Source organism: Lutjanus erythropterus, chromosome 5 (genome assembly GCF_056507025.1).
Source record: "Lutjanus erythropterus isolate fLutEry1 chromosome 5, fLutEry1.hap2, whole genome shotgun sequence".
Classification (NCBI taxonomy): domain Eukaryota; kingdom Metazoa; phylum Chordata; class Actinopteri; order Lutjaniformes; family Lutjanidae; genus Lutjanus; species Lutjanus erythropterus.
This window is the reverse complement of record NC_139321.1, coordinates 16,950,390-16,963,928: the sequence shown is the minus strand read 5'-3', so window position 1 is coordinate 16,963,928 and position 13,539 is coordinate 16,950,390. Positions and strand designations below refer to the sequence as shown.

Here is a 13,539-nt window from a genome sequence, read left to right as displayed (position 1 = left end):
GAGGTTTTGGAGGAACCCTGATATAGCAATGATGGTAAAGATGCAGACTGCTTCATCTTCTTTCACTGTCAAGCCATAGATTAATACTCACAATGCAAAATTTGAAATTTAATGAACAAATTATGCAGTCCCTGTGCCAAAGCCAAATCTTAGTTGCTGCCCCTGTTCTTTAACACATCCAAGATATAGGTGACCCTATATCTTGGGTCACCTATATGCAGAACGCTCCTGAAATTCAACTACACTTATTCTATGTGATTTAAAGCACTGTGTGCATGAAGTGTTTTTTCCTGGCAGAAAAGTGCTGGGAGGGCACTTGAGAATGCTGGGATGAAGCATATATGCGATGTGAGAAAAAAACATTGCATGTGAGTTTGACGTTATGATTGATAGTAGCTGGGTATCTTAATTAACAGAGGGTTGACCACACAGCTAAAAACTAGCTTACGCATAGGGTGATAAACACACAACACTCACCAGCAGCATTTAGTGTCTGTTTGATGTGCTCATACAAACAGGCTTTTCTGTCTCTGTTCTGAGTTTCTGTCTGACGTAAAGCTCAGGATAGATCAAACAAGCTTTTCCACCATTTTCTTGGTTACCGGGGTAATGATTCCCTATTTAATATATGATCGGTCGCCTGAAAAAAGTGAGTTGAAATATTTTGAGCTTGAAGCACTCACAGTGATCCCACAAAAAAGTCAGAGTTCTTTGAAAAAAGACACTTGAGACAGTGTCTTTTCTCCAGGCCACCACAGATCTTCTCTACTCTTTGGTTAGAATTAAAGAAAGATGCTGGCGCTCAGGAAAAAACACTGTATGGATGCAAGCAGGAAGACTGCTGGCATGACATTAAACATTAAAACTGTGAGTTTTAGTTTTCAGTTTTTTAGTTTAGGGTGAGCTGTTCACAGTCTTCACTCAAATATTTTATGGCTTCCGCTTTCGTAGTTGCAGTTATATCCAAATAATGACTTTCTTCATCTTTCTCTTTCATGACTTTCTTTAGAGAGATTGCTAAGAATGCCATGTTACGGTGGGGCCCCTTCCTCTACTGGACATTACTCGGTGTCTTCCACGGCTTGCTCTTCTTCTTTGGTGTGCGATATTTGTTCAGTAACCCAGCACTGCAGGATAATGGCCAGGTTTGATTTAATTCACCTTCTAAATGGACATGATATTAAATTACTTGTTTAAGTACATAAGTAAGTAAGCTGTGTAAGTAAGTTATTGTTCTCATTTGTCTAATTTAATGCAGGTTTTTGGGAACTGGTCATATGGAACAATTGTCTTCACCATCCTTGTCTTCACTGTCACACTGAAGGTAAACCACTCCACTGTTTATTTATCTTATCTTATGGAAAACAGCAGCAGTCTCTCATGAGATTTTGGAGCAGATATATTATCTTGCAGAACACTGACTTTGGAAAAGTGTGTTGGATATTTGGCATATTTGATGCATTTAGTGTCTTTTCTGTGCCACTCTAGCTCGCTTTGGACACACGGCACTGGACATGGATCAACCACTTTGTAATCTGGGGCTCCCTGGCTTTCTACGTGTTTTTCAGCTTTTTCTGGGGAGGAATAATATGGTGAGAAAAGAACTTGGAATAAAATAACCGACATAGATGCTGACCTGTTATATTTCGCTTCTGTTCAGCCCCTGTTGCTCTTCCAGTCGGTGTAACCCAAAGTGTCCCTCTCCTGCAGGCCTTTCCTGAGGCAGCAGCGTTTGTACTTTGTGTTTGCCAACATGCTGAGCTCGGTGTCGGCCTGGCTTGTCATCATCCTGCTCATCCTGCTCAGCCTACTGCCAGAGATCCTGCTTGTGGTGTTCCGCAAACCCCGCGGGCCCCATGCTCGACAGGTAGAGCTCAAACACACAAACACTCGCTCTCTACTACACTTGATCTCTCTCTTTTTCTTACTCTCTTCCTTCCCTTCTTCTCTGTCTCTGTACCAGATTTATGAAGCTCAAACATATTTGTTGTGACAATTTAACCACTTGTTTCCTCAAGGGTTCGGTTACTGATATGTATTTCCAATTGAAGCGAAATACGTGGGTGAACCACAGTTACAAGAGACATTTAAATCAAATCTGCAAACTTGATTGGATCTCTCTAAAGTGGGTGGGGCTTGTATGTACAGAAGATTCCTTCACTGTTGGCCTCCGATAACATGTATTATATGCAAAAGGGGGCAAAATACAGAACTACATTACCTCTGGTCAAATATTACTCCAATACAAATTAAAGTTGCACAGTCAATTTTATTGCTTAGTACTGGAGTACTTGCTCTTAAAAATAATAATTTATTTAAAAATGTGTTTTCTTTTTAAGAACACTGGGGTACATTTAATAGCCAGTTTTGGCACCCAACCCTACTAATTATACTGTTTGTTTGACAAGATTAAAACAGATTTCTGAAAGGGCTTTAGTCAGTAATGTTAATACTCTTAAGAGTTATGCAGCAGTAGTGAATTCACACAGGACACAATATGGCAAGTGCATAAAAAGTAATTTGATCAACCATAGCATAAAAATTGCAACTGCTACAAGCACAGACAACTTTGTTTTAAAATGTTTATCTGGAATTAAACAAAGGGTTTACACACCTTGTCATGCTTTCTCAGGTTTGATAGCAAATTTTTGTAGGCTGAAATTTGTGCACGGCAAACATTTAAAATGATATAAATCTGTTTTTATTTGAAAAAAAATCAAACATGGACTTCAGATATGGCCATGGGTGAAATCTTCATCTGCCGTAGTTATGATCGAGTTGAACTGTTCGAGAAATACAGCAAGCACTTTGAACTTGACTAACAATGTAAGAATAGTTTAGTGTGGTTGCTTTTTCTCCTGTGATGAACACAGCACTTAGCCTATCATGTTTTAGTAAATTAAATAAAATTCATCCACTGATTTCAAAGCTGTGCTTCAAAATAACAAGTTACAGGAACCTTTACTGAAATGTAGTGGATTTTAAAGTACAATATTTGTCTTTAAAATGTAGTGGAGTAAGAGTAATAAGTTTAGCAAAAATATCAGTACTCAAGTGAATACAGGTACTTGAAAAATGTATTTAAATACGGTACACAATTAAATGTACTTTGTACTGTCCACCCCTACCAATATAATTGGTAGGGTTAGCTAGTTGAAATGTATGTATACACCTGTGTACAAGATGTCTCATTAAACATATTTTAACAGTTTAAAGTAACGTTGCATTTATGCACCCTGTATTTGGCGTACAGCAAGAGTTTATTAAACCATTAACACAGGATTAGAATTTATTAGATTAGAAATTATTTTGTTTTTCTCCACTGCATCAGGGAGATCAGGCTTTAATATCATTAGCTGTTGTTTTGCAAGTTGTCCGTTCGTTTCCATTTCAGAGGGACAGTTTTCAGTTTCCTCCAGAAGACAGCTTCTCCAGGCATATTTTGTCATTAGCTCCCCATGAAGCTGATGTGTTTTCCAAGCAGCTGGAAATGATTAGTGGTGTGCTCTGTGCTTTTCAGGGCATTCCGCCGTTGTTTTTTTTTTTTTTTTTTTTGTGTGTCTAGACTTGTTTTATTTTGGAAAAGTAATGAGACAAACAAACAGTTTTGCACATATTTAAAGGAAGTCTGCTGTTTTGTGCAATGTGAACTTATTACACTGTTTCTTGTGTTTTTTTTTAATTTTGTTTGAGTGTCTGTCAATTGAAAAAGTGGCAGAATCAATCATAAATGTACAAAATACATTTTTATTGGTAGGTACAGGACTTAGCATGTTGTGGATTTTTTAGAGATGAAAATTAAAGTTTCCTACTACAGGCATTTTATTTTGGAACACACCCCTTTAACCAACTTTGTCTTCCTAACTTGTGCCTCTCGCTTCTGCACTTTAACAGCTTCTTCTTGCTCTGTCTCACCCCCCTATTTCTTCTTCTCTTCCTCTCTGGACCTGTTTCTCCCTAAAGATGAAGCACCGCCTTCCTTCCTCGGGGACATCTACTATCTTCATGTTGTCGCAGACTGCTAGCACTCACAGCTTCTCGTGGAGTGACTGAGGTCTCTTTTTCTTTGTCAGCTCTTAGACTTAAGTCTCTTCCTGCAGAGTTTTCTGTGTCTGCCAGTCTTTGCTTGTTTCCTACCTGTTTTGTCCTTCCTCTCCCACTGTTAGACGCCTTTCTTACCCTTTAAAGAAATCTGGGGTGGTGTTCTGTGGCTTTTAATGGTCCACACTTGGCTGCACAGATTAGGTCAGATGAATTATTGCATTAGGAATGCTATCCGTGGAAGGCCCCATTGTTAAACCTTGACTTGAGTACTAGATATGTTTGTTAAATTGGGAGGAATGTTGGTCATTGGGCTGCTGTGTGCCCAGTTCTTCCAGCAGTGTGGAGTAGGACCAAGTTTCCGTGCTGAAAACATGCAGCCAGTCTTTCATTCTTGTCTGTCCAGTTGTATCAGTCAGTGTCTTCCCCCCAGCTGCCTTTGCTGCTCCAATGCCTGCTGCCTCCGCATGTCAAGTCAGGTGAATGCAGCACGTCAAAGCACCCAAACTTACCTGCATGAGGCTCAAGTCAACAACCTCATCCTGGATCCTCACCGCAAACCCCGCGGGCCACTGCATATTGTCTGTGCGTGTGTGTGCGTGCGTTATATCGAACATGCTTTTGAGAAATGTACAAGGATAGTATCCCTGGACCAATTGATATGGAGTCAAGGCTTCTGAACATTATTTTTGCAAAGGAAAGTGTGTCTAAAAAGGCACCTGGACTGATTTTCATTGTCCACCTGTCCTGTTTTGAAGTCTTTGTGTATGTGTTTGTTTGTTCCCTGTGTGTACATGTGTATGTCTGTGTGCGAGGGAGAGCACAAGATGAAGAGAGACTGAGCCGAAGTGTGTCTGTGTTTGTCAGCGTAGTGATGTCATTGGTGTCTCTTGCCTCACCCTTCTAGAAGAAGCTGGCTCAGTCGAGCGTGGGGGGCCACCAGTCTCCCCGGTCTTCTGCCAGGCCCCTGCTCATGAGAACCTTTTCAGACGAGTCCAATACTGTCATTTAAACAGGTACCAGCCCACCTTCAGGCTGTTTAAGCCAATCAAGACTCGCTCCCTCAGCAGTTCTGGTCCCTAACTCTGAGTTTTAACAAGAGAATCAAAGGCATAATAGGCATACAGGCCACTTACAACAAGACCCAGTGTGTTCTTATGTGTTGTGGAAGCTGATATTGGCTGGCTGAAGAGATGCACTTTTTCTTTGTCAGACTCAAATGGCAACATTTTTAGTTAAAATTGTCAAATGGTGCACTTATTTAAAGGAGAAATATGTAAGTTCAGAAGGTACTGCAGTCCAAATGGTAAATTGGAACCATAAATTGTATATTAAATACAATTGTAGGTCAAATATACCATCTATGATTGAAGCAGATTGTTTCCCACTGCCCCTCTTCCTCAGACTCGAAGCTCAGGCCAGTTGCCTGCAGGTTGCAGGAACACTGAAAAGAAATGCAAGAGAAGTGCAATATTATACTTTGTGCAGAACTCTTTCACTTGTCATTGTCAGTTGTCTGGTAATGCAAAGCTAAGCCTGTTATCCTGACAACAAAACCCCACTGCTCTGAAAATACACACGCTGGAGTTTGAGTTCAGTGTCTGTTTGCCTCACTGCTTGCCAAACTCCATTAACATATTGCTCAGTTTGATTATTACAAACATTCACTGCTTCTGAAAGATCATTAATGATATTTCACGGCTCATAAACAGACACTTACCCATTCGGCAAACATTAATTTTAACTCTAATAAATGTAAAACAGGCAAACAAAAACCGTTATTCCAGCCTTAATGGAAAATTAAAGGAGAACATACTGGCTGTATGTTGGCTGGCTGTAACTATGTTTGCTTAATCTCTGATGACACATCATGGTCATTTTATGATTTTGTAGAATAGATATATTTCTCCTTTAACCTATGAATGCATCCCTAGGCCCCATGTTGCACACCGTAATTTTTTTTTTTGCATAGACACATGCTCCTTTCAGCCTCCCTTTTGAAGCCTAGCTTATATTACCTTCTGCACGTGCTTTAAAAACCCAATTTCAAATGTTTTTAAGTTCAGTCCATCTCATTTTTGGACCTGGAATGTCTGAGTCTGTCGAAGTGTCGGTTAAGGTGTCAGCATCTGGCAGTGTGAAACGTCAGAGCTGGTCTGTGATTATAATGTTTGTGACGTGGTGGTTTGGTCATGGTTGTTTTTGTCCTGTGTGCACGTCCAAACCTGTGTTGGTGGTCGCTGTCTGCTTATTTTTCTCTGCAAACAACAGACGCATTTGTGAACGCTGAGCTTACCTCACTGCATGTTGTGACGTTGCCTTAACCTCAGGCTGAATGCTGTTGCATTACATACAGGGGGTGATGACAGACTGGATGGAAACATCACATGACAAACTATTAAAGGAACTGTATTAGGTAAATATGGAAAAACAAAGTGTCAAAAAAGAAGAAATAAGACATTATGGAATAAAGAACGATTTCAATAAATGAAAGAAAAGTATGAAATATCCACTCAAATATAACTGCAGCACTGATTGGCCAGTACTCTTGTGATTGGTTAGAGTAGAGTAAGAGTAACTCATGAAAAACAAGTGTTGCATTTATATTTTTGGTGAGTATATATATATATATATATATATATATATATATAAAACACAAAATTGTGAAACAATTCAATAATAATATTAATAAAGATGTAGTAGTAGTAGTAGTAGTAGTAGTAGTAGTAGTAGTAGTAGTAGTAGTAGTAGTAATAAAAATAATAATAATACATTCTTTATTATGAAATGTTAACAGCTTGCTTTTTCACACACAATAACAGATTTAGACAATTTCTGTAGTACTCAGGTTTTTAAAAAGTTTATTTTCCTCCTCTTTTCAACAGCTGACAAAAGAGAGATGTGAACAGGGGGCGTTGCTCTCCACTGCTGGCCCCATAGTGTGCTTTTATTTCACCATACTATTTAACCACATACACTGTTTCATTTTAAAATACCACTTTTCATCACCAAGTCTTTGTTTGAAGAGGATGAGAAGTGTGTCAGAGCCAGTTGTGTGATTGGCTGCTGCTTTGTTCCGAATGAGAAACTCAAATCAACTAGAACTTTATTCAGTGGAGTGCACTAACCCTAACCCTTTTTTTCTCAGTAACCTTGACAGTTACAAAATTACAGTTATATTTATTTTGTAATTTAATTATGTGTAACTATAGTAAAGGAGAGTGAGGAGTCAGCACTCGGTATAGGTTTTATGCAGGTTTTTCAAGAATTGTGATTCACTGCAACCACAAGAGGTCCTTGAGCAAAGAGTCATGAATGTGCAAAAAGTTTAGGCTGATGGGTCAAGTTAGTGGGTCAGATTAGCTGCAGACAATCTGATGGCGCTGAAACAAAACAAAAGAACATTTTAAAATAAAAACTGCTGGATTTGTATAAAAATCATCACCAAAAAGCAGGGAGAAATAACAGTTCATAAGATGAGCTTTAAAAATGTATACAATTATTTCACAATTAATGGTTTATTATAATTTGTCTCTATTTTTAATAGATTGTTTATTTCATAATGTCTTACTTGTAGATTGTAACATCAAATACATTAAGTCTCCAGGGATAAATAATAAAAATAAAGGAAGTTATTAAGGGTATATTGTGTAAAATTCGGCTTGTTAAAACCTGTTTTAAACTTGTATTCAATAAACCTACTAGATGTCCTTGTAAAGGTATGTCTCAACAATATCCCCATGTATGGCGACAATGTCAAGCGCACTGGAGGTGTTTTTAGGTGAAAGTACATCTCAGCACCTTGTGGGCCAGATGTCGTGGTGTTTTCATTTTTGGTCCACCCCCTCTATGTAGGTCTGAATGTCACACCCTCCCATTACAGTTGACCAGGGTCACCGATTTCTGTTGCTTAACCATAGCACCAGGCTTTTCAACAACAGCTTTCACTTTTAACCTGCATTTCTATTCTCCCCGTCAATAGCTGTCAGAGGAGGGCCTACTACAAACATCCAGGTAAACCACAGTGAGACAAACCTGTCTGTCCGTTTCTGTTTAATGTCCCTGCTGAGCTTCAACAGATCAGTAGACTGGGATGAAATTGGGAGCTTTTCTTTACTAATTCCTGCTTGACTCTGGTGGCGGGGACGGTGTCATTTGAGTGTATTTTTTATTATATTGCAATATGTGTCCAATCACCGCTCATTCTGTGACGATTTTTTGATGATTTCATGGTGTCTCATCCTCTTCCTCTTGTTGGCACAGGCTCATACTAAAAACACTGAAGTAAAACCTGCTTGTGCTTTTCCAGATTGCAGCTGTCACACCACTTTCCTACAAGCACGTGAGGGAACTCGAGTGAAAAGCAGCAAGGACTTGCAACAACAGTGGTATCAGCCACTGTCAGGGTCCGGTCCCAGTCGGGTCAGAGCTGTCTGCCATCACGTCTGATCTGAAAAGAGGAGAAGAAGAAAAGGAGGGAAAAAAATGATAAGAAAAAGAGAGATGTGCTGACTGGGGTGAAGGGATAAAAAGTGGGTTTAGCAGTCATTTTGACTTGTGTTTCTCTGCTCTGTCCTTCTCCTCCCAGTCCCAACAGCTCCTAACCCCCCACGCATGCCTGCAGAGCCGTGCCCTGCATTATTTAAAAAAAAATATCTACTCAGATGACAGGCATGAGTTTTCTTTCTTTTACTTCTTTTTTTTTTTTTTTTTTAAATACTAGCTTACAAATGAATGCATACACGGCTGCCTTGTCAGTAGCTCTACCCAACTGCTGTGTTTTAACAAGCAGTTGTAATATCCAGTCCAAGAATGGTTCACCTGCATGAAAGAAGGCTCAAAAGAACACTTCACTCCACTGATGTTCATTCACTGTATTCTGCAACATTTTTATTGAGACATAATGATCCCATTCTCAATGGTTAAAAGTTATTCTCCTTTACGGTTATTGTGCAGTTTTGCAGTTATTTCTGAAACGGTGATCATGCGATTCAGGTCCAAATGATTTAAGACGAAAAGTTACTGAAGGTGATTTCAGACGGTTAGAACGGGTTTCTGGTTTATAGATGATTATGTGATTATTTGTTTTCAATGATGATTCTCTGTTGTATGGTAAGAGGGGTTAATGGAGCCCGTATTACCACTCCATCCAAAAAGTGTGTGTGTGTGTGTATGCAAGACTGAGAGATAGATTAGAGATGTTGAGCATTTTCTGGCAATGAAACATTGCTCAGAGAGTGACATAAATCTTCCAACCTCAGAGATAATTTAAGAGTCCATCTAAGATGAGAAAATTTAATATATGTGCTGTACTGTATATAGCTTAGAGGTGTATGATCTGCTCAAAGCCAAAAAGACGAACGATCAGATTCTGTCCACACTAGTGTGACCTGAAAGTGACAAGTCAGTGTGTGTGTGTCTGCGTGTGTGTTGCATAAGTGCGTTCAGCTGTACTGGATGAGACAAGCCAGAAACGCCTGCGTGTCATGAAAACCAGGATTACTTGAATCTTGTTGATGTAGTTTTGTTAGACATTTTCTGCACTATTAAAGGGATAGTTCAGGTTTTTTGAAGCAGGGTTGTATGAGTTACTTATCTATAGTCGGTGTATTACCAGTGTACTACACCCCATTTGAGAAGGGATCAGTCGTACTGGTGTAGGAAGCTAAGCAAAGTACTGCTGTGGACAGGATCAGCAGAAAATCTGATTTTAGCCACTTAAAAAAAGCCCACCTAAAAGAATCTGTATCAGTTTAAGTTTACATGATATTAAGAATATTTTCTTGCTGTTACACAGCCTTTTCTGACGGCAAACTGCTGTTATGTAAAGCCAAATTGTAGACCAGCAACTCTTTCTGTTCTGTGAGGTAAAATAACTGATTTTGCTTGTGGAGTTTGGTTGGTTTGAATTAAGCGATATTTGGCTTACGTTACAGCGGTTTATCATCAGAAAGGGCTGTCGGACGGCAATAAAACAGTTGATTGGACTTTCTTTCTTTTTTTTTTTACTTTAGATGCCTAAGATACATTTTGCTGCATCAGAAAAATTAGCTTCCTACACTGGTACTCCTGCTGCTTCAGCCAACTGGCAGCATACTGACCACTGACACCTCTGTAGGTGACAGTAGATGAGTACCTCATACAACCCCGCTTGAAAAAACCTGAACTGTCCCTTAAAGGAAACTGGTTTCTTCATTGCGTCGATGGTCACTAAGGCACATGAATATATGCCTGAGCACACACACACACGCACATGTCAGATAGACGAGAACAATACACGCACAATAACCACACACGTTGTACACTTAAATGCACACATGCACTAAAAGCCTAAATGAGGTATTTATGTTCATCACCCATTATCTAGTTTGCGTTAATTGTCTCAGGCAGGCTGATGTTGGAGTGTAAAGAAAATCAACTCCAGACCTGCAGAGTCAACATAGTAAAAGCCACTGTGAGGCTCTACGCTCCTTCTTCTTCCTTCTGTTTGTGGTCAGATTTTCTGACCGACAGGTTGATGGAGTGGACCGTTTGGCCTTTTGTTCCTTCCTTTAACTTCTTGTGTGTAGTGCTTCATACATTCCATTTAAACATGCCATCCTTTCAAACACGTTTAGATACTGTTTTTGAATATATTTTTCTTTTCATGTTCTCTTTTTTTCCCCCACAAACATGTATTGTCTATTTGGCATATTTATGAAGTGTACTTTTATTCACAAATGTTATACTTTTATTACATAAATCTTTTTTTTAATTGTGGAGAGTGGTCAGCTTTGTGCCAGTTGAGTTAAGTCTGTGTTACCCCAATCCTGATGTGAGCCCATGCTGATCCCATTTGATAGTCTTTGTCAGATATGCAAAGACAGGCAGCCCCCCAAAACGCTCCCAACGTCCCAAAACAACCTCCGAACCAATGTCACTCCTTTTTTAATGGTTTGTTTAAACTGATCAATATCTGTCACTAATCATTTATGTTCTGTGTTACAGAATCTGTCAGTATGGTGATCCTAGAGTGTGCTACTTCACTACTACCTGCCCAAACAGTAACTCCAGTACCAGGACTTTCTAGTTCTGTCTGTGTATTTCACCCCACTGACTGTAACCTGGCATATCTGATCAGTGCATCATAACGCCAAATTGAGATTTAAAGAATTAAGTTAATGTTGAATTGTTCTTAATAATGGGGAAAATGTACATGCCTTTCAGCCTCATTTTCTACTAAGACCGTCTGTTTTTCTGATGTTAGGAAAGAGGAGGAGGCTGTTCTTTACTGTGTGACACCTCCAGACTGCACTGTGCCGGACATAAACCGGGTGTAGAGCGGACACACTGAGAGGGGCTGCCTGCTTTGTTAACAAAATGAAAAACCTTTAACTGACATCAGAGATGCTATTTTCAGAGCTTAAAAAATATCTTGGAATCTAATGTTTTGCCTGTCTAAATGAAAAGTATAAAAGAATGGATTGTATTTTTAATGCAACCTTTTTTCCAGCCACTTTTTTGTAAGAAAATCAAAATGTCCAAAAAAAAGCACGAGATAGAGGCTCTGCAGTTGTGGACGCTGTCCCTGTCTGTGAGAGGGGTGGAGGTGGACGTCTTCAGGCACCTCAGCAGCCCTGTCATCATGCAGCAGGGACACCTCGCCACCTCCAGCCCTTTGGGGTCTCCAGCCTCAACACTCCAAACCTCCAAGCTGAATGTACCTCTTTGAAACTAGTATATTCAAAACCTGAAGATTTTCTGTAATAAAGCAGAATGTTTTGAAGATAAATCAACGTCTTATCGTACTTTTTTTTTATACCAATGGTTACAACTGCATTAAAAAAAAAGTTGTGACGCTGTGTAAAATGCAAATGAAAACTGAATGTGAAGTTGGGATGGGGGCATGTTTACCACTGTGATACATCACCTTTTCTAACAACGTTTGTTAACCATTCTGGAACTGAGGACACTAATTGTTGCAGTTTGGAAAAGTGAAGTTCTTTCTCATTCTTGTTTGACATACGAATTCAGGTGCTTGGCAGTCCGAGGTCTCCATTGTCGTATTTTGCACCACACATTTTCAACTGCAGACAGGCCGGTCTAGTACCTGAACTCTTTAACTACGTGGCCGCGCTGTTGTAACACGTGCAGAATGTGTCTTGGCGTTGTCTTGCTGAAATAAGCAGGGATGTCTCTGAAAAAGATGTCTGGATGGTAACATGTTACTCCAAAACCTCTGTGTCTTTCAACATCAATGAGGCCTTCACAGATGTGACAGTTACCCATGATGCCATGGGCACTAACACCACAGTCTGGATGGTTCTTCTCTTCTTAAACCCATAGGACACGTCATGAGATATCATGAGTCTTAATTTGCAGTCGAAAGCGATGAACTGTGTTATCACGGTTTTCTGAATTGTTCCCGAGTCTGTGTAGTTTTTTTTTTCTCCCTTTCCCAACTTTTTTGGAATGTGTTGCAGGCATCAAATTCAGAATGAGTGTATATTTACAAAAAAACAATGCAATTTATTCATTTAACCATGAAATATCTTGTCTTTTTACTGTAGCTGGACTTTACTGTAGGTTGAAAAGAGTTTGCAAATCATATTTTGTTTTTATTTACGTTTTACACAGCATCTTAACTTTTGTGGAATCATTGTCGGTTTGTTCTGTCTCATGAAAGATGTGTGTATGTGTGGGTGGCTGGGAGTGTGTGTGATTGTGTGTGTTTGACCACACTAAGCAGATGCTGTGCAGTAATGAGATGGCTGAGAGGCTAAGCTGGATCAGCTGAGTGGCTGCGTATCAGGACGGCTGCTCTCTCCTCTGCTTCATGTGTGGCCCGACATCAAGAAAACATCAAGCATTGTGAGTCGCCGTGTAGACGAGGTTCACATTCACTTAAGTACAAGTTTTCTCCACTCCAGTCTGTACTGTTAATGAGCACTGATCCATCCAGAGTAGTTGTGGGCTGAATAGCAGGGAGTTGAGTTGAGAAAGGCTCTGTGTATCTGTATGTACACAATGACGCCCTTTCATATTTGTTCTTCTGTTTGAATGTGATTGTTGTGTATTAAAGGCTGTGCTTCACATGGGCCAAACTTGTTGGCTGAGGGTGCGGTAGATTTCATTTTCTCTTTTTACAATGGATCCTTTCTCTCTTTCGCTCTGTGTGCATCTGAACTACACATTCAACAAAAATATAAACACTTTTGTTTTTGCCCTTGTTTTTCATGAGTTGATGTAGAACAAAGATGTCTGTCAGCACAAAAGGTTTATTTCTCTCAAATTTTGTTCACAAATGTATTAAAATAGTGAGCACTTTGCCTTTGTCAAGATAATCCATACACCTGACAGGTGTGGCGTATAGAGATGATTAAACAGCATGGTTATTGCACAGTTGTCCCTTGGCCTGGTCACAATAAAAGGACACTGTAAAATGTGAATGGAAAAAAGGCTAAGCACACATAGAACCACACATTTGTTTTCCCCAGGACGGCGAAGTCATGACTCATC

General features: G+C 39.6%; 1 protein-coding gene across 6 annotated transcripts in view; it reads left to right on the top strand.

Annotated features, from left to right (window-relative positions):
- The window catches only part of atp11c (ATPase phospholipid transporting 11C (ATP11C blood group)), a 61,909-nt gene extending 53,159 nt beyond the window's left edge, over positions 1–8,750 (top strand). The window contains exons 25-31 of one of the 6 annotated variants that reach the window (XM_084718909.1): positions 1,010–1,145; positions 1,259–1,324; positions 1,489–1,592; positions 1,711–1,867; positions 4,952–5,057; positions 8,024–8,055; positions 8,351–8,750. In XM_084718909.1, coding sequence (XP_084575035.1) covers positions 1,010–1,145; positions 1,259–1,324; positions 1,489–1,592; positions 1,711–1,867; positions 4,952–5,053 — 565 coding nt within the window. In that variant the 3' untranslated portion in view covers positions 5,054–5,057; positions 8,024–8,055; positions 8,351–8,750. Of the gene's footprint in view, positions 1–1,009; positions 1,146–1,258; positions 1,325–1,488; positions 1,593–1,710; positions 1,868–3,963; positions 4,055–4,948; positions 5,058–8,023; positions 8,056–8,350 lie in introns of all 6 variants that reach the window. The other 5 variants (XM_084718910.1, XM_084718907.1, XM_084718911.1 and 2 more) reach the window with 5 other exon arrangements.
- Positions 8,751–13,539: the final 4,789 nt, after the last annotated feature.